Source organism: Miniopterus natalensis, chromosome 16 (assembly GCF_054644295.1).
Source record: "Miniopterus natalensis isolate mMinNat1 chromosome 16, mMinNat1.hap1, whole genome shotgun sequence".
Lineage (NCBI taxonomy): Eukaryota > Metazoa > Chordata > Mammalia > Chiroptera > Miniopteridae > Miniopterus > Miniopterus natalensis.
Window position 1 is genome coordinate 26,844,845 of NC_142096.1, and position 21,580 is coordinate 26,866,424.

Below are 21,580 nucleotides of genomic sequence, written 5' to 3' on the forward strand. Positions count from 1 at the left end.
TCCATAATTTAAAAAATTTTAATGAACTTCATTTTTTAGAGAAGTATTATGTTCACAGCAAAACTGGGCAGAAAGTACAGAGATTTCTCATGCACCCCTATCCCCGCTCCCCCCACCATGCACAACCTGCCCTGCTATGAACATCTCACGCCAGACTGGGTACATCTGTTACAGTCAGTGAACCTGCATTGACGCATTGCCGTCACCCAAAGTCCACAGTATGCGTTAGGGTTCACTCTCGGCGGTGTACATTCTGTGGGTTTTCACCAATGTGTAATGATATGCACCCACCATAATAGCATCGTACAGAGTGGTTTCACTGTCCTAAAAGTCCTCTGGAATATAAGCTAAAAGTGGAGTTACCCAGTAAAAGGACGGGCCCAGTAAGGCTCTAAATACATATTGTCAATTTGTACATAAATACAATTTTCTGAAATTGTGTGTCAATTCATATCCTTATCAGTGATGTACACAGTGTTCATCTTACTGCACTGTAGACTCTATTACTGATTTTAAATCTTTCCAATGTGATGGCCAGGAGGCTGAATACTTACTCTTTGACATTTCCAATTACTAGAAGTGAAATTCAATACTTTATTTCTTTACACTGACAATTCGAATGCTTTTCTCTTGTGAACTGTATATTCAGGTCTTTTTCTCACTTCTTCTATTGATCTACTTATGTTTTTCTTAATGAGTTATAATAATATCAATTATTCATTTTATTGATTAAAACAGCTTTTCAAAACTAGTATTTGTTTTTTCCCTGATTATAAAAGAAATAAGTATGTGTTATAGAGAATTTGGAATGCACAGAGAAGTATGAATAAGAATATAATAAAACCCCAAATCCCAGATAGAAATAATGTTAAAATTCTAGAGTATTTTTGTTTCTCTGTTTGTTTATTGCTCAACTTACATTTACAGGATGCCTTCTATGAGCCAGAATTGAGAGCAAACTCTATGTGTGTGTATGTATATACTCCTGAAAATATTACTTTTTAAAAATTAACTTTTTGTTGAAAAAAAGTATATATTACAGCTCAATGAATTTTCACAAATGGAAATACTCATGTAATTAGCACCCAAGTCAAGAAAAAACATTATCAGAATTCTACAATTTGGAAACATTTATCATTTATCAATACTTGCCTTTATCACTGATTAGTAAAAAAATTTAGAGAAAATGGTATCACCCCCCCTTTTAGGCTATTGATGCTTACTGCCAGATGGCTACCCAAAAATTAACTTCCTGTGAGCAATGTGAGATCCCCTTTTGATCTACCTATATTTGTAACGTGAGTTTCATTCTTTCATATTTTAACTCTTTAACTATTTTAGCATATAAATTGAATAATTCATTCCTTTACCGTTAATTTGATTTAAAACATAACAATGTTTCGTACAAGTTGGATCTGTGTCTGAGCTCTCTCTTCGCCTATAGTTAGTCTAATGTCAACGTTAGGCCAAAATAAATCTTCATATTACTATAGAACAATAAGACATTTAGTATTTGGTTAAGCAGGATGCTCAGTGTTACCAGTTTTTGTCAAAAATTTCTAAGTATTTTTGCTGATTTATCCTTTCAAATGGACCACAGAACAATTTTGTCATATTACAAAAAGGAAAAGGGAAAAAAAAATCTCATTCAAATCTTCCTTTATATTTCTGAGTAAGAGGTCATAGTTTTATTCATATAGTTCTTGCAAATATTTACATTAGTTGCTACTTATCTTTTTTTGTTTTTATTTTGTAGTTACTATTTAAAATTATAACTTAATTAAAAATTTTACATGTGTGACTATATGAAGACTACTGATTTTTAAATTTAATTCTATAATCTTTCCCTTTTCTGAAGCCTATTATAAATTCTAAGACTACTGCAATAGATTCAGTTTCCTGTGTATATCAAATCTGCAAAGAACAATAATTTTAATCTCTTTCATTTAATTAACTGTAGTTTTTTCCTTATGACACTCCCCCAAATTCCTAGAACAAAGCTAAATAACAGTGCCAACAGAGGGCATTCTTATTTTGTTTCCATTTCTATGATAATTTGCCTCTATTATTTTACTGTTAGGAGCAATGCTGCTGTTGGTATTAGGTAAATATCTTTTATTCTCTTAAACAGCTATATACTTTGACTTAACTTTCTGATGAGCATCAGAATTAAGAAAGTCTTTGAATATATTTTTATATTTCTTTTTTTTACCTCAGATAATATACGTATGACAGAATCTTGTGAAAAATGATGAAGAAATAAGAACACTTAAAATTATCCAGGAGTAAGTAATGATAATGGATGAAATATGGGCATTGCTTCTTTTTGGCTATCAATTACAATACAGTTACATTCAAAACTCATTGATTATGTCTAATAATCATTTGTTGCTTGAAAAACTTATTTTGCTCCCTAAACTGAGGGTTTTGATGTTATTTATGTTGATTAAAAAATGGATAAGGCCAAGCAACCTACCTTAAAATATAGGGAGGCAAGGTCAACTCTTTGCTTCCATGGGGAAGGAAGCAGAAATCCCTATTCTAGTCTAAGATAAGAATCCAATCTAACAAACACCCTTTTCATGGTCAACATGTGTAAGGCCACAAGTATTCAACAAGTATTCTGGGTGTTATGGAGGATGTTACTAGGTTTAAAAAAAAAAAAAAGTGATCCTTATATGTTTGTTAAATTGATCAGGAGAAAATAAGTATCCAAAGCCTGTGGACAGACTGAAAATGACAAGTGGCATAAATATGTATGTGCATATGTCTGTGGGCACAGTGATGTTTGGAATGTAATTACTGATCTACCCTGCACTTCCACGTAGCTGGTGTTGGCCTGTGGAAGGGACTGAAGGGAGGGCACAGTTCAAGCTTTTCCTGAATTGTCTTCTTTGCAAGAATCCACGAGACCCTTCGCTGGCAGTGGGAACCTGAGTTCCAGCATCCACACAGACGCTGGACCCTGGGCGTCAGAGTTTCTCCTTGTTTATTTCTAGAGACTAAAGCACTTTCTAGGTGAATTATGTTTTTCAGCTCAAAACATCCACTTCTGAATGAGTTTAAAACGTTTACACTTTTGGAAGCATAGCTTTAGGTCACTACTGAACTTTGCCTGAAATGGAAGCTACTGAGCACTGGCATGACTGATATTTTAAAGAAAGATTTTCTTTCCTAGCTAAAAATAAATTTATAAACAAGATACAGTGAAAGAATTAAGAGATGATGACCTACGATTTATAGTAATAAATATTATTGCACATTTAAAGACTGAATTAAACCAAGGGGCAAACTAATTTCTTTGCTTTGTTAAATAAATCATTACAATTTACTCCCTTTGAAGTATGGAATTACTTAAGAGACTGTCCACAGCGCCTTTTTTTGGAGACTCTATAGAGACTAGAACCTTCTGTCCCAGGCCTTTTCTTAATACAAAAGAAAAAAATCAAGGGACTACAAGAGCAAGTGTCTGGGACAGGAGGCTACATATCAAAGACCCAAGAAAGGGTGGGAGTCTTCATGTTGTAAATTATGACAGTTATGACACTGAAGAGTCCTCTGGTCTGTCCCAACTAACCCAGGCACCACACGCAAGGAGCGTGAAAGGAGGGAGTTCTGATGCAGCTTCACAGCCGACTGGGTGAGTGTGGTGCACATGACACCCTCGCAGGTCCCTGCCTCACAGAGGACAAGAGGAGGTCCCTGCTGCTTCCCCGCCCTGGTCCCCGCAGGCCGTGAGTGTGGCCTGAGAGCAGACCCGTTGGTAACACTGGTGAGGACGGCAACCCTAACGCCAGGGAAATGGTATCACTTAACACTTATATCCATCTTGATGAAATATTTTCCTTAACCGTGGAAAAACCTAGCAGAACTGACCAACGCAAGTTAAACTGAACCATCATTGTATACCGACGGCCTGTCCTCACTCTCTTTGCAGATTGCCTTTCAATAAAAATCCAACAGAAAGGACTCTTTCTCCACTCAGTCAGAAAGAGTCAGACTTTACCAACGAAGCCGAAAAACCCCTCCAGTGCCGCACTGTCATTCATAAAAAATGACTTCCACATAAGCATCATCGTCTTGCACACAGAGACCTTTTGGTAAAATGATACGCAGGACGCTAGTCAGACTTAGAAACGGGAAGGCCGGAGTACATACGGGGCTGGGGTCTAAACCCTTCTCGGGCGGGGCAACATTATTTCCTTTGATAATTATGTCTCCCTGTCACTCATGTTCCTTAACCTGTCACACATTCTTATTAGTACAAAAGCTCCCAATTTTCCCTTTTTATGTTTTGCCTGGAGTGTCAGCAAAATTAAATTGTGATTACTTTTATTAAAAATTGTCACTGAGCAAGATGACATAGAAGACTTTTAAAACTAAAACAATTAACTTTATTTTGTAAAGTATGATTAAGGTATTTTTAAATTACTTTAACATCGCATCCTGAATTTCCTAAAGACTATCCTAATAGCCATTTTGAGCACGTGGCCATTGTTTGATAACACAAGGTTGGTTACTGGAAGCTCTCGAATAGTAAATTTCATTGTTCAGAATCTCTCGTAAGCCAAAGCTGTGAACTAACCAAATTACACAGAGGGACTAGCTGGCGAAATATTAAGATTTTAAAAGAAAATGAGGCCAAATGTGAACAGTAAGTTCAGACATCACACTTCAAGCTAACAGATAGTTAATCTCCTTGGAGTTACTTTTACCCTCGATCTTAAAAAAGCTAAGAACATGTAATTTAACTATGTGTCTCCTCTACCACAGTGCTGCTAATTGGAGTGTGAAATCAAGCATTGCCACACTGTTTCTGTCTGATGAGATAATTTTGGTTTTCTTAGGAGGATTATGCCAATACATTTATTTTTGCCAGGAAATAATTTTACTTTTTATTTTGCAAGAAACTAATATTTGCAACCACCAGCTGCAGGTTTGTTGAGTTACAAAAATATAAGATAAAAGATTAAGTGTAGGAACCCATTTAAGAAAAATTATGCAAATTTAGAGCAAGTAAATAATTTCCAAAGACAGAGGCTAATTGAATCGCCTATACTCTCACTGATACCTTCATATTTTTCTCAAGTAAAATGACTTAAAACCAACTTGTGTAAGGTTACAAGCTTAAATAATTTTTCCATTATTGTTTTCCTATTTGGTTAAATCTTATCTTCATTCTCTTTTCTCATTTACGTCTCATAAAAAACAGTCCTCATGCCAAGAACAGAATCTGATATTTCAATAACTGTGTAGACCCTAGTTATTCTTTTTTTAAAAAAAATTTGGGTTTATGGAAAAACTACATTCCCTCTAGGCCTTAAAGCAGAAATTTTAATATATACTTTTATTTCAGACACTCTCTATATACAATTTAGTATAAATAATGTCAGTAAATAATAATCAGGCTGCATTAAATCAAAACTAAGTTTGGAAGTTTTTCGGTTTATATTATACTAAGTTTGCCCAACTTCTCACTTTCCACCACATAGTTTTGGCACTGTATAGACAAGCTACAGCATTTTTAAGAAGGTAGAGTTCAAAAACAATAGCAAATTACTGCTAATTTCTTCTTGATGGGTGCTATTAACACCTATTAACATCAATAAGAGGAACAAGGCTGTTCCCAAGACAAAATATCAGCCTAGTCTGTGTCATTAGAAACAAATGGAAACTTAGGAAAAGAATCTGAACGTACCAGAAAAATATGAAATGTTTTCATGTTCTTCTTTTACGAAGTGAATCACAACCATAAATCAGAAACAGCTTTTGAAAATAAGGATGATTATTAAGCTTTTCTAAAGGCAATTCTAAACTTGTCACTCACTTGAAATATTTCTACCTTAAAAAGTACTAATGACTTACATGTAATTTCCTTAAGGAAAGCGAACACTTTAAAATGCAAAAAACTTTTGTATTTTACCCTAAGTGTATAAATAAATATTTCAGTAAAGAATGGAAAGAAAATGAAGTGCATTTAAATAATTTCATTGTGCTGGAAGCTGCCAATTCGTCTGTGAGTAGTTTCATTGCAGATGAAAAGAAAACAAAATACAGGACAGATGTTGAATAAACCGCGTTTAGGTTCTGTCACACACTGGCATTTTTCAAATGATTTTGGCTCATCTATTAAATAAGGTGCATTTTGCTTGATTTTGAAAAGGGAAACATCAGGAAATATTTAAAGGCCAATTGCTGCCAATTAACTTTGATCAGTAAAAGTTCTATTTGAATCTTTCAGATTCTTCTCCTGTCTGAAATAACATACATTTACAAAATCTAGCCAAACAACAACTTGATGACTAATGGCTGTTAGCAGCCCTACCACAAGCTTGCTTAGCAGCAGGATTTAAATAAACAACTGTCTCTATTAAGAAGGGAGTGAAATGTAGTTAACAGTCATGTTGTCTCAGAATGGAGATAGGATAAACAATATTCTTTATTCTTAAGAATGCTGCCCATCGAGATCATCATGTTTGTCATTGCCCGTAACACATTTAACAAGCCACCTGACACATTTCCCCAAATGATAGTGGACAAATAAAAGCAGCAGCAGTTCGACACAAGAAATCCTGGTACCCAAAAGCCTGCCTGAAATGTCATCCGACCAAAGGGGCCAGCCAGAAAAGAAAGCACCCAAGACAGTGACAGTCTGACATGAACCATATACGCAAGTATCACAAATTCTGTTGGATTCTGAAGGCAATTCATCTCAACAGTGATGATGGAACCGAGGAATCTGTAGCTTTTGCTAATCAACACAACTTAATATTTAAAATCCTTGACCTCAAACGTTCATCGTTGTCACTGGCTATGTGGAGTCTAACTTTGAAACACAACTGCTAAGTAAAGCGAAACAAGGACCATGAATGCAAAAGGCATTAAATCGATCATCATTTTACCTCATTCCAATTAGATACTAAAAAGATAATATCCCCTTACTGTAAGACCAATCACCTATTTTCACACGTGCAACATGAAGTTTACATAAAATAACTGAACTTACTTCTAAGTCGTTAAAAAATAGATGTGTATCTGCCAAGTTGAAAATCATTTCTTCCATTCGTAGTCCAAGGGAAACTGAAGTAGGTGGATCCTAAAAGAAGAGTTGTACAGGTCAAGAGCATATATATATATATATATGAGGTTACATGAAATACAGTGTCACATTAAGAGGGAGTCAGTGTCAGGAAAGGCCCAAGTGACCCATTGGGCGGCTTGTGCTCCAGCTGCCTATGGTGTGCATGAGTTATTCTATATGAAAACTTCAATGATTTATTTTATTTAAAAAGTGCCTCTGGTGTCGGTACTTTGCATAAGGAAGAAATAACTTGATGCTTAAAATATTACAAAAAATATAAAATCTAGTGTTACTTAGACATATAATAAAGTAGAGGAAATTCAGCTTCACACATATGTTTCAGGAGCAAGAAAGTCAATGAATCTAGAAGATATTGCTTATGTTATACCACAATCCATTAAAAGTGTCTAAAAGCACTGGCACAGATATTAGAAAATAGATACATTATAGGTTAATTTCTAAAGGGCAATAAATACTAATTTTACTGCAGATGATAACTATCATTATTTTTTATTGATTCAAACTGCCTGCCAGTTTTGAGTATACTCAAAAGTAGGAAGTGATGGTCACTCTGACCACCTGGCACCATGCCAGCTCAGGGAGCATATTTAACACTCATGTGACACTATCCAGTCATCAAACAGCCAGTACTATACACAGAGGGGAGTACAAGCAACCTGACGTGCCCGGGGACCTCTACTCAATGCTCCACACAACCCATACCCTGATGACATTTACTGGCACTGAGACAAACTTGGGAATACGGAGATATTTACAGGTTTTATGGCGTTACTGTATTAGTAATGTATCAGACCAAGGAATCAAGATGGTTCATGGTGAATATTCTGCATAATTAGTGAAGGAAAAAAAAAATTCTATAGAGAAGATACTCAAGAATGTAATGTAAGTTTTTGAAGATTTTATTGGCATTCTAATAATAATACCAACTTTCACAGGTATGGCATTATAAAATTTTTCCCAAGAACAATAATTTCTGATACACTGTTTTATTATCACAGCAAACTTCTGGAGGAAGTACAGAATCTACCTGCATCATCATTTAATCAGGGAAACTGTAACTAGAGGAATTATGCCTTCACATAGGCCACACATCTGGCTTGGGCTCACTCTGTATAGCACCAGTTTCTGAGTTATATTATAGTTGAGGACATAAAACCCAGAGAAAATAAGATTCTTGCTTTCTAATACTGTCCAACGTAAACTTGTATGTCTTCTCTATTGTCTTCATTTCAAAGCTCAAGACTTGCCTGTCTTACTACCCACTAGCCATGTATCCACAGTCCATCAGCCCTTGAGTATTTACCCCAAGTGCTACCTCCCCATGGGCTTTGGGAAGTAGCAGGAAGTGACAGAGAAGAGCACCTGACCCTGAGCTCAATTTGCTGTCCTCTGGTTGAGCCTCAGTTTGCTCATCTAGTAAGTCAGATGACTAGATGGCAAACACACTGTTCTCATAGAATAAGTGGAATAAAGTTTTTTTCTTAGAATGAAAAAAAAAATCTCATCTCTTCATTTGGTACAATCGTACCTGTTTGTACACCTCAGAGAAAGGAGGGGCCTGGGATGGAGCGATAGGGGTGGAGACTCGTTGGGTGCCTGCCAGGGGCCAATCAGCTGTGGCCAGGGAGGTGGAGTCAATGATGCCAGCCCCGCCCACCCACAGCACTAGCCCCGCCCATGCCCTGCCAGCACTGCCCAGGATCTAAACTTACAGAAATCCCTGAGTTGGAAGAACAGAAGAGAGCTTGGCATCAGGGGTCTCAGGTCGCCCCTGCCCTAGGCCTGCTCTGCCGCTGACAGTGGAGAGTCAGAGAACACAGTATCGCCCGAAGTCAGGAGTTAGACTGGCACAGGGTGTAACAAAAGCCCCAGGGTTTAAAAGGGGGCAGGAAGGAAAGAAAGACGCAGAGGCCAACTGAGCGTGCAAGAGCTGTGTAGGAGAGAGGGTGCAAACACTGCCCTCAGCTTTCCTCTGTGATGAGTCATACTCCTGAGCCTTCTCAAATTGTCCCTGCCTAATACCACCTAACACCTATGAAATTTCATAGGTTGAGAAGAATTAAAAACAGTTTACAAATAAGTAAAGAAAAACTCGCTGCATGCTGCTTTTATGGGGAATTGTGTACTCACCTCAATTCTAAGTATCAGCCCCCGCACTGGAAAAGCAAATACTCAAATACACCCTGGAGCAGAATTCACCAGTGGGGGGAGTTCAAACAGCTGTTTCTAAAACAAAACACCTGACTAAGGTGTTTATCCCTCTTGTTCAGGCCAATAAAAATACACCGACTTGTCTCATAACCAGGTCAATGAATCTTTTATGTGGCAGGACAGAAGAGGCTTGCCACATTGATTTAATCGCCAGTTCTGGAATTTATGTGCCATGGTATTGTTACTTTTGAAGAAGTATTATTTCATCTTGATTTGGTTGCTTATTTATGCCACCATCAAAAGAACTACTCCATTGTTTGTTAATATATAGCATATTTTGACTTTTCTTCATAAATTAGAGTAATGGCTCGCAAGTCGGAATACTAATAAATTTTAAAGGCTTGTTCGGTCTCGTGGTCAAATACAACACAGATGTTGGCCTTATTTACCTTTTAATGTTTTTCTCTTTTGTTATTAGCTTCCATGCCTTAGCAGCTTTTATTCCTGCCATTCCACTATGTTACAAAACATTTACTACACCAAAAGGACAGTTTTAAGAGTTAACTGGAATGAGAGAATTTTAGAATAGGAAGGGGCTCTAGTTAAGGGAGCAGTTTTCTCAAACATTTTTTAACCACAGTCCACAGTAAAAAAATACATTTTACACCATGATCTAGTAATACCACCCCCCCATGCACATACACACACATACACACACACACACACACACCACACAGCTGAAATAATGTAAGTTTGGCCAAAGGAGACTTTCCTCACTGTGTGGGGTATACTCTGATATTTTCCATTTCAGAGCCCACTGAAGTGTCGCAATCTACAGCTTGGGAAGCAGAGCTCTAGAGGACACCTACTTTTGATGGGAGAGATGGGAAAACTGAGTGTTGGGGGTGTGGTGATTTGCTTGTGGTAACAGAGCTGGCAGGGTGCAAAGGCCTCTCACCCGAAGTGTTTTCCCTAAGAGCAAATTAGCAGAAGAGCAGACAGATAACAGTGGCCGCAGATTTGCTTACATGTTCTGGCAGTGGAGTTCTTCTCATATCGAGGTTAGATTTTATTTTCCTGCTATAATAATATTTTAATACTTTTCAAAGTTTTCAAATATGCCTGATATAAACCAAATGTGACAAAAGCTAACATTGAACAGTTAATAAATTAGTCATAGCTTGATGGCTTATTTTGGCATATTTAGAAGAAGAAAAAAAATACATTTTTTTAGACCGAATCTGAGATGGTAAAATCACCATGCCTTTGGCTTAATCTTACATTTCTTGTGCTTTTTGCAGTAACAAATTCCAGGGCTGTAGTTATGAAATGGTTGCTTCTGAAACATCATGTTTTGTTTGATCACTTTTGGAAAATTATAGAACTTTGCCTCCACTTCAAAGAAACACCTCTTTTCAAGTAAACCTTTCTGCCAAATCTTCTCATTCTTTTCTGAACTTGACCCCCTGTGCCAGTTCCCACCGTTGTCCTATCTCAACATTTCTCCTTCCCTAGTGCCTATCACATCATCGATCCTTTCTGGGCATCTTCCTGGAACCTGATTGTCCATCACCTGTTCCTTAAATGATCTTGGTCCCTAGGACTATTTTCACCCATTCCTCACTCTACTCACACTGCCCCACAGATCCCATCAATACACTCAGGACTTTAACCAGCGCCTCTCTCCCCTCTGTTATATCAGACCTCAAGTGTAGGCTCACATATCAATGACCTATTGGTCATTTCTACTTGGCTGTCCCTCAGAGCACCTGACACTCAATGTGCTGCAAGTTGGAGTCATGATTTCCCCTGGAAACCTACTGTTTCCTTCTTTAAGAGAATGGCACCCTACCAGCCCCAAACCCTGGCATTCTTCTTAACAGCCTCTCTTTACCTGGCACCAAAACAGCCTGGACACCCATGCCTCGCTTACAGTCACCACCCCTTTTTCCCCCCAGCCATGAGTCTCCTCTGTAGATACCTCCAATAGGCTCTCTCACAGGCTCTAGGCCCAAGGTCTCACCACACCCGTTCCATTCACCCATCTCTTCTAGGAAACATCCAAACACTTTAACAAGTACAAAGGGCTCACAAATGTCCTACTCTTGTTTACCTCCCCAACCAACGCGTGACCTATTTATAGTTTTCTAAACAATTTTTTTTTAAATCATAAAATCTTTTCTTCAAAAGATAACTAGGCAGAGGCCTAATATAAAAGAGAAGTGCCTCTGATGGAAGCTCCCACCAAAAACCTTAAAGAAAACTGGGACACACGTCTCCACTGGTTACCCGCATTAATAATACTGAGGTCTCTGACCGAGCCTTTGAGTTCACATCCTGCATCCCTGCTCGGTGACCCTCCCACTGTCCCTGCATCAGCTCAGAGTCTCCTCCCTGACCCCCCCCCCCCCCCCCCGCACCCAGGCTCATCCGCTGCTGGGAACCACAGCTATGTGTGTTCTTGTCTAAGGAGGGCAGAGTCTTATCCCCACATCTTGGGACCTAGCACAATGCCAGGCACAAGGGCTTTCCCAGTTTGGTAAAGGAACAAGTGAGTGAAAAGCAATAAATAGAGAATATTGAAAATAATTCCGATGAAGAAAAAATAAAATATTAAATTTGATCTTTAGTTAGCTGTTAGTGTCCAATGTGGGGGGAAAAATTCCTAGATACCTAGCTTAGAAAAAACAGACAGACCTCTGAATCCTGAAATCATTCAATCTACATAATATAGTGTTAAACATGTTCGTTAGTCATGCCTGATTGATTTGTGTCTGGTTAAAGAGTAGCCCATTCTTCGTATAGCTGCTTACAGAACTTATCTACTTAATGAAGTGGATAATATTAGCATCACATCAGCAGCCAATTATTTATTTTTAAACTCATTAGTGGCATGCATTACATTTTGCAAAATGTATTCTTATGTGCTTTACAATTTTGTTCCCTGGTAAAAAACTGAATAGTACAGTGCAGAGCCTCAAAAGGAGAAAATCCAATCAACTGCTTTATCATTCTTCGTATTTAATAAAGAAACAGCGGAAATTTCCTGTAGCTCTTATGCCCGGGAAATTCTAGTGGTGGAGACTTTCTTTACCCAAAACAAAACAAACAGAATCCAGAACTACATACACACACACCCCTCCCACACACACAACACACACACACACAGGAAAGAAAGTTAACCCTGCTCCTAAATTATTTTAATATGATATTGAATTGCAAATGTCTTTGTAAAGTCATGAAAATAAAGTGAATGCTAGGCTGCCCATGACTGTTGTGGGTTAAGCCAAAGAGGATTCTTTCTATTGAACAGAAAGTAACATTATGTAGAAAAACTAAAAAAACAATGAAGTCTGCTGAGGGTAGACCCAGGCCTAAAATAATTGTTTTGCTTTCATCCTCAGTCCAGTGACCTTTAATTATCCCTGGCCTCAAGATCTTTTTCTCTTGTTTCTAGAACACAGAACTGCCCGCAGAGACTCAAGTTATCACCCCATCCTGAAATCGCCAGCATCACCCTTGGCCCACTGTCATTTTTTTCCTGTTTCCTTTCCTGTTTTTCAGCCTCATCATGGCTAATATACTAGATCTTTGTGTTATGAAAGTGTTTAAAAAGGAAAAAAGAAATTCTAGATAAAGTCGGTGCAAAGAAATGTTCACGTGCCATTCAATTCTGCTTTGAGAGATTTAGGTCTGTCAGTGTTGCAGTCACATGCTGAAAATCTATAATCTGATTTGAGGTGAAAAGAAGAAAAGGGTGTCTATACATATCTGCAGGTACTGGAATAAGGGAAAACTAGGATACAGCCTCTTGTTGCCCTGTTTTGTTTCATAGATGAGCTGGGGCATTTGATAAACTTTATATCATTTAAAAAGTATTGTTTTAGTAAGCAAAATCCATAGCAATTCAGAAATTTGATTTTACCAAGACTCAACCAGCAGATGAAGACACTGATGCTCTGCAGGGCAGGCCCATGTGCTTCTACATCTCGGTCTAGGAATTGTCTTAGGCTGACAAGTAATGAAACTGCCTCGTACATGGAGCGTGCGCCAAAGCCATCCAGCTCATCTACACACTGAACCGGGACTAAGGCTCGTCCCAACACAAGGCATTATTAGCAGGGGCACTCTTTTGCTACTTGGCACAGAAATTTAAAAAGTTTCTTCTAAAATAATTGTGCTCATATGTACGCAGGGCAGGAAAATGCCCAAAATGCACATTCTCGTCATGATCTACTGCAGGCTTTGCTCAGATAAGTCATACTACACCTAGAAACTTCTGTGCATCAAAGGACCCAATTAACAGAGTGAAAAGGCAACCTATGGAATGAGAGAAAACCTTTACAACTCAAATAGCTGATGAGTTAATATCCAGGATCTATAAAGAACTCCTACAACGCAACAATAACAATAAAATCCTAATTTTAAAAATGGGCAAGGGCTTGAATGGATATTTCTCCAAAGAAGATACATAAATGATCAACAAACACATGGAAAGATGCTCAATGTCACTAATCATTAGGGAAATACAAATCAAAACCACAATCAGATACCACCTGTCACCCATTAGGGTATCTAATATTAAAAAAACACACCCAGAAAATGATGTTGATGAGGCTATGGAGAAACTGGAACCCTTGTGCGCTGCTGGTGGGAATGTGAAATGGTGCTATGGAAAACAGTCTGGCAGTTCCTCAGAAAATTAGGAATAGAAGTACTATGTGATCCCACAAGTCTACTTCTGGATATATACCCCAAATAATTGAAAGCACGGTCTTAAAGAGACATCTGTACATCCATGTTCATAGGAGCCTTATCCAAAGTAGCTAAAAGGAAATTCTGACACAGGCTACAACATGAATGAAACTTGAAGAGATTATAATAAGTAAATAAGCCACTAACAAAAAGACCAATATTGTATGATTTTATTTATATGAGGTACTTAGAGTTGTCAAAATCATAGAGACAGAAAGTAGAATAGTGGTTGCCAGGTGCTGTGGGAGGAGAGAATGGGGAGTTGTTTAATGGCTACAGACTTTCAGTTCTGCAAGATGAAAAGAGTTCTGGGAATTGGTTGAGCAACAATGTGAATGTATTTAATATTACTGAACTTGTACACTTAAAATTGCTAAGAAGGTAGAGTTTATATTATGTGTATTTTATCATAATTTAAAATAAAAATTAAAAACAACTAGAGAAACGTAATTGCTGATTAGACATTTAACGATATTAGGAAATAATTCTTAATTTTTTTAGATTGCTAAAGTACTGGGTGTCATCTACGATTTCTATTCTAAAAAACTCTTTTAATGGAATCTTAAAAACATACTGAAATATATACAAATAAAATGATATAACATCTGGGGTTTGCTTTGGAGGGGAGGGTTGTGGTAAGGATATAGACACAAGATCATCTTGGACTTGGTAAGTGTTAAAGCTGGGAGAGGTTACACTGGGTTACATTACACTATTCCGTCTATTTTTGTATATGTTTAAGAAGTTTCTACAGTTAAAATTTAAAAGCTATATAAAAATATTCACCGAGATAAGACTGGTTTTCTTTTGGTGGTAAAACCATGGATTAAAAGTATTTCTTTTGAAATTTTAAAACATACCAAAATCATATTTTAAAATGCCAACAGACTTTTAAAAGTTAAAATCATAAAAGCCATGCAAAGCTGCCCAGTATGTCACCATTCGTTGCAAAGAAGGTGTTAGGACTTGCTTGGCAATCTGTACCCAGACTAAGTGAGACAGAATACACACACAAGTGTGCGCCAGGCACTGCTTTCCCTGTGTGAACTCCTCTAACTTCATCATACGCAATGCCCTTGCCCAGAAAACCAGAGGAACACCCACACTTATCATTGAAGCCACAGGACCTACATCTCATACATTGAGGAACAGCAGCGTCAGTGCAACGCTGATCAGCTGCAAAGGAGAATTCCCAGTGTCATTTAAGGGCGGTAACCCTAGAAGCATCTCACTTAGGGCCCCTGGCATTTCTTTTTTGGTTGTACAGCTCCTGCGGACCCCTGTTTCTTTCTGATCCACAATGCTAGTGTTATCACTTGACATCCTATTACGGGCTACTTCTTCCTAGTTCAGTGATTGTCGTTACTGGAGAATGCTGGTCATGAGTAACCCAGGGAGACTGGCTGCCTTCTGAATACTGCCGTTCCTTCAGAGAACTGCGGTTTCACTCTTAGTGGATTTACAGTGCATTAGCTCAGGAGGGCTTTGCCCCAATGAAGGACTGCTGTTGAGGATTCATGCATTCCCTACCGAGAGCCTCCTTTATTCATTTATCAACTCCCTGAAGGCAGGAATTATGGCGAGGCACCTACGATATGATTATGTATGTATTCAATAAATTATAAAAGGCCGACTTTTCTGAATAACTTGTGTCAGGCCAGGGAACACAGGGTGACTCGGCAGAAGACGGGTGCGTAGCCAGGTGTGTGTCTTGGGCACTGTAGCTTGTATAACGTGAAAGGCTTTGTGTGTGCAACTTCGAAACTGGCAGTACAATTTTATGAATTACTTCATGGATGGTTTCAGTGATCATTACTCCATGAAACTACTGTATTCCAGAAGGCTAAGGGACTGAGGACCATCCACTGCTTCTATTTTGACAAATTCTTTAGATGGAGTCGTCAATTTGGGGTAGTCCTAACAAGCATGGGATCTCATGCAACAGGGACACACGTGAATCCCTCCAGGTCTCTGGTGAGGACGGATGGTGACCAGGATGAAGTTCATGCTGTTCAGATTTTATGTTGAGAAACATTATAGTTACATCTGCATTGCTGACTCCTGTATTTGTACATGATATTTGATCTTAACTATCTGTCAAATAAGCACCAAGGAAACTGTTTTAAAGGGTGGTGTTCACTCATTCCCAATTCTCACTGCCTATCTTCAAACGGCAATTTAGTCTGTTTTAAAAGCACCCCTCCAATTGAGGCTGATTCAAAAATGAGTTTTTTAAACCATTTTTATTTAATTTCTCAAAAATTCTTCTTTGGGCTCAGAGTGTCCATGGTCCTTTGAGCCTCAAAATAGAAAGTTTAAGGAAAATCTGTTTCTCTCTTCTTGAGTTTTTAGAATAGGATCTAGAGTGTTTTGAGTATAAAAATAAAATGCTTTCTCCTTTCTCTAGAAATCTTAAAGCTAACCATTCATCTAACCATAAAAATATCTATCTTCTATGGAGCTGTTTTAAAGATACATCCTGAGATTTTTAGCTTTGATTTAACAATGCCACAAATGCCAAATATCACATTAGATCTTGTGTAGCACCAAAAGAACTGTAAGTCATTTCAGTTGTACTATAAGAACTAAAAATAGCACTGAATGCTAATAAGGAAGCAGTATCTCTTTATTGCTCAGATGAACCAGTAAAGCATTAAAAGAAAAAATCATTCCTATTTTTAATGTAGCTCTGGTTCCTGTTTACACACCCTTGCACAGTTTGTCCCTTCTTTCCTTTTCTATTACCATCTTATTTTTCTAAACTAAAAAGCAAAAAAGTTGAACAGTTAAATAAACCAAACAAATGCATAAAGCAACATAAATTTTTCCAAGTTAAATTCTTTCCGTTGAGACCTTTAAGAAATAGTACAATTTTAGATAGCTTCAGCATCCTGAATTAGCGATTGGGTTCCACAAAGTACCTCCAGTGTTGGGGGCTTATTTTCCTGAAAGCTCCAAAATTAATTTTGCTTTTAAATTTTTATCCATTACTATTTTCAATTTATAAGTAGATTTTAAAGGTATGAGAAATGCCTGCATCTTTGGTGAAGATGCACCCTAGTACACCTATGAGATCAACTGTACAAACTCCTAGTAATTGCTCTTCTACTTTGGATCAAAGAGTAGAATCTATCATGTTTAAAAAATTGCTACTTAAAGAATTAATCTTAGGCTAGAAAGAGTTACTAGAAGATGGTTCAACTCTTTCAGAAAGTGTGCCTAGTAACTCAGGATATGGTAATTACATTCTGAACTTACGGAATAAAAGATACGGTTTCGAATTCTGTCCACACTGGTCCTAGGTGGGCAGCTAAGCCTTCCCTGACAAGCCATTACTGAGAGGTGTGGTGGCCCAGTGAGGAGTGACACTGACAGTGTGAGCAGGTTTAAGAGAGTTTGTTGATCAATGTGAAAATCTTGCAAAGTATGCTCAACTCAACAAATCTTTGGGCGGTATCAATCAAAGGAAAGAAAAATACCCATTTTGGATTGCATAAACAATTCCTTATTTAGAATGCTAATATTACAGCCACAAATGGGGCCTGGATGTCACATAAAATGATTTCTCCCCATTCAACATCCTTGGTTTTTGGGAGAAAGCAGCTGAAAAACAAGAAGGGGCACTTGGTGTACAGGAGTGGCTGATTTCAAAGTCCCATGCTGGCCACTCACGAGAAAAGGGTTAACAGTAAGCTTAGAAAAGTACTCCCTCATCTGAGAAGAAAAAAAATATATACACTAAAATATTATTTCTTTTAGAAAATACTACTAGAAGTGTTATGTAAATCATGTGTACAACCTGTGAGATCCCAGGTTCCACTGCTTACCTTCCCCCTGACTAAAGTTATCAATGCCATCAATGACATATTACCTTCGCAATTTCATAAGGAACCTTCACGGGACAGCTGGCATGAAATGCCAAGTTTTACGAGTTGGGAGCAGCTCTGATGACAATGAAGAAATAATCTGGATTACTATGAGAGTCTGTATACACATGAAATACAAGTCAAAGCTCAACCACTGGCTGAATGATTTCAAAACAACAACAATCCAAACCTGTGGTGGAGCTAATCAGGTGGTTTTTTACTGATTAGATATGTGACACTCGACTGCTTTAATTTTCTCCTTTCTTAAGAGACTCCCTCTTTCAACATCATGAAAATAATAGCCAAGTACAGACTAAGAGAAAGAACCTAACCATTCCAAAGATTAGTTTTCACTGTGGCAAAAACCCACTGATCCCCAAACAGGGGACAACTGCCAAGAAGGGGTACAAAGGGGGAGGAAGGAGAAGAAAGCCAGGGCAGACCTGGCCAAATTGGCCTCCACACGCGGGGGCCCACGCAGTGCCAAGGAAATGGCTAAATCCAGTCACAAGAGCTATCTAGATTTCACTGTAGCCACTCTCCTCTCTCTCTCCTCCCTTGGGTTACAGCCCTTTTCTCAGGCCTTTGCCATTTCCTATCAGGAGCCCTGCAATAATCTCCTTTGCTATCAGATCGATCCTCCCACTTGGACTCTTCCAGCGGGTCACTCCCTGCTCTCGTGTTGCTCAGGGCAGCCCCACGCCCAGGCCCTAAACCCTGGCGCTCGGTGCTCCCCGAGGGCAGTGGGCCCATCAGAAGTCTAGATGGTATTCCTGGTGCGATGACTTCACAGATGTGCTTTCTTCCGCCAACTATTTAATTTTTCTCAGCCGCAGTTTCCTCATTGAAAAAAAAAGAAGGGACTAATTGGATAATTAATGGAAGACAGCAGCGTAAACTGTAAAAGCTGAACAAAGACATAGAGTTTTTATTACCATCTCAGCACATTTTCTGCAGCTCATCTTCTGCAAGCCTGATCCACTAAGTATCCTTTACAGATATGCAGGGTTTTTGGCTATCATTTCCCTACAGGGCTGTGCTCTGCTCCGACCTCTCCCTCTTCTGACCTCTCCCTCTTCTGCTACCTGGAACACACAGCAGTCACTACGGCCAATCCCTCCTCCGAACCCCAAAGTAAACACCAACGGCTCCTATGTATGGAGTGCCTCGGGGTAGGTTTCTAGGTGCTTTCCATTGTTTTACTAACAGCCCTGGGATGGTTCCCATCTTACAGATGGGAAGATTAAGTCAGAACAAGTGAGGCTTTGAGATGCAAGGTTTTCCCCTGAGGCCACAGAGCAAGGGACTCCCCAAGCAGGCAGGGGCAGGCGGTGAGTTGGTTGGGAAGCGGCAATGACCTGTGTGCGTTCCCCGTATTCCCGTTCACATGTATGAAGAAGAGAGATTAGGATTTCTTCAGTGAGGTAGCAGGAACATACGTTTCAGTGATACACAGCAGGTTCTCAAATAACATCATTTCATTTTAATGTTGATGAGAAAAAATCGACTCCTGGCCAGGGCCACTGTCTGTGTGCAGTTCTCATGTTCTCCCCATGTCTGTGTGGGTTTTCTCCAAGGACTCAGGTTCCCCCCACATCCCAAAGGTGTGCACATAAGGTGAATGGCGTGTCCACATTGTCCCCGTCTGAGTGAGTCTGTGTGGGTGTGAGTGTTGCTGCGATGGACTGGTGTTTTGTCCAGGGTGGGTCATGTCTGGGCCCTGAGCTGTCTGCCGGAAGAGGCTCTGGCCACTGAGACCCTGAACTAGACTCATCAGGTTGGAAAATCATTATCTTGTTTTTATCTGTCTTTCTTAAATGTCTGTAGAGTTAAGATTCAGTTCAGTGATTTATATTAGAAGTGTTTGGGTCTTTAGAAGTTTGGTGATGTTTTTATGATCAGAAATACGCTGTAGGATCTTAACTCTTATTTATATCAATTAGCCTGTGGTCAAACTGGTTTCCTAATGAGTTGTTTCACTTAAAGTGGCAGTTTCCAAGAACCACCAGGGACAGTAAGTGGGGACTTACTGTATCTCTGCCAGTCAGGAGGAAGGAGCTGGCAGTTAAAGGAGAGAGGGCACCTGTTGGGATAAGAGCAAAGAAAGGGATGAACAGGCCTCATCCAGCTGGAAATCCCTCTGATAGCCCAAACCACTGTTTTTGTGTTGAGAGTTTAGACTCCATGTCATTCTCCGGCATCCAAAAGTTACACTTGGACCATAAATTATCTCACTATTTTGATCTAACCTGGCACTGATATACAAAGAAGAAAAGAAAACCAAAGATCTATTTATCCTTTGGAATTGAACTGTCTACTTGTCGCTCTCAACACACCTGCCACCCAGCCTCTGGCCATCTCTACTCTGCTGGGATGGCCAGAGCCATCCGGAGGGTTGGAAAGTGTACTTTGGTTTTCATTCATTTGTCAAATACTTAACTGAGAATTGTGGCTGCCATGGCCACCTTCCACCAAAATCCATTCTGTTTCCTCCTGGGCTCACAGCAAGGCGACATTCCCCTGCCTCCCCTGTGCTGGGCTGGGAGAGCACAGGTGTGCCCCTTCTCAGCCTGGCCTAGAAGGCCCCCCATTCGTCCCCTCCCTGCTTTTTCTCCCTTGGGCTGCAAAACTTATGAAAATGACTAAAGAAGCCTCAGAAGCTACATGGTGAAACGACACGACCTTATAGGCACCACCAAATGTTGTCCAAACCGAGTAATCTGGAAGATCCAGATTTGGCCTACAGGATATGGTCTGTCCATCTCTGACCTAGAACTTGGGTCTAGACTTTTAAAAACCAAAGGAAGAATTAGCATTTTTATCTCTAGGTCCTACTTATTATTGCATGACACCTGAAAATTGGATGAAATTCAAAATGGGAACTATAAATAAAGTTTCATTGGGATACAGCCACATTTGTTTGTTTGCATATTGCCTGTGGCTACCTTAGCTGAGTAGTTCTGACAGCAGCCAGCCCCGCAAAGCCTGAACTATTTCCTACCTGACCCCCTACAGAAAAGGTTTGCCAACCTGCCGTCTGGAGATTCCACGAGAGAGATCATTCCGTTTAAGTGACCAGACCCTCTACAGTCCCAGGAGGACACTGGGTGTCTGGCTGCATGGTGCTGTGCTGAAAGTTCAGCATCGTCATCAGTCATCACGGAAGGAGGCCATCCCTCAAAAGATTTGGGAGCTTAGTGCTGCCCCCTAAAACAGGGTAAGAACAGCAATCTTTACTGGCTAACTGGAGTGTTCAGATGAAATGGGCTAGATTAACTGCTTTCAAATTTTTCTTTTATCAGTGTACTGAATGATCCCAATATTATACTCAGTAGGGAGGTTTAGTTGATTTAAACTCACTATGACAATTGAGATCCTTGTAGAAGCCTGCTGTGTTATAAAACAAATGTCCAGGCAGCAGACATATGATCAATAGGTGATATACACTGATCTGATTATTGGGTTATTGCTATAATAAGACACAGTGTGGGGCCCTTCAAATTCATGACACAACCGAAGTCTTTCTTTACCCCAGCTTTACTGACATATAATTGATCCGACTTAATTCTTAAAACAGTTTTGCAAGTCAAGAAGCCAGGTTTATGGATGAGGAAACAGGCTCAGTAGGAATAAATAATTTCCCAAAGGTAAAAAATAACAAAAAACCCTGAGAAGTCAGAGCTTGGATTTGAGTCTACATCTATTT

At 39.1% G+C, this 21,580-nt stretch overlaps 1 protein-coding gene across 2 annotated transcripts in view; it reads right to left on the reverse strand.

The window, feature by feature from the left end:
• Positions 1–21,580, reverse strand: part of EYA1 (EYA transcriptional coactivator and phosphatase 1) — a 139,163-nt gene that overhangs the window by 38,406 nt on the left and 79,177 nt on the right. For both annotated transcript variants that reach the window (XM_016216049.2, XM_016216047.2), the window contains exon 11: positions 7,007–7,096. In XM_016216049.2, coding sequence (XP_016071535.2) covers positions 7,007–7,096 — 90 coding nt within the window. The remainder of the gene's footprint in view (positions 1–7,006; positions 7,097–21,580) is intronic.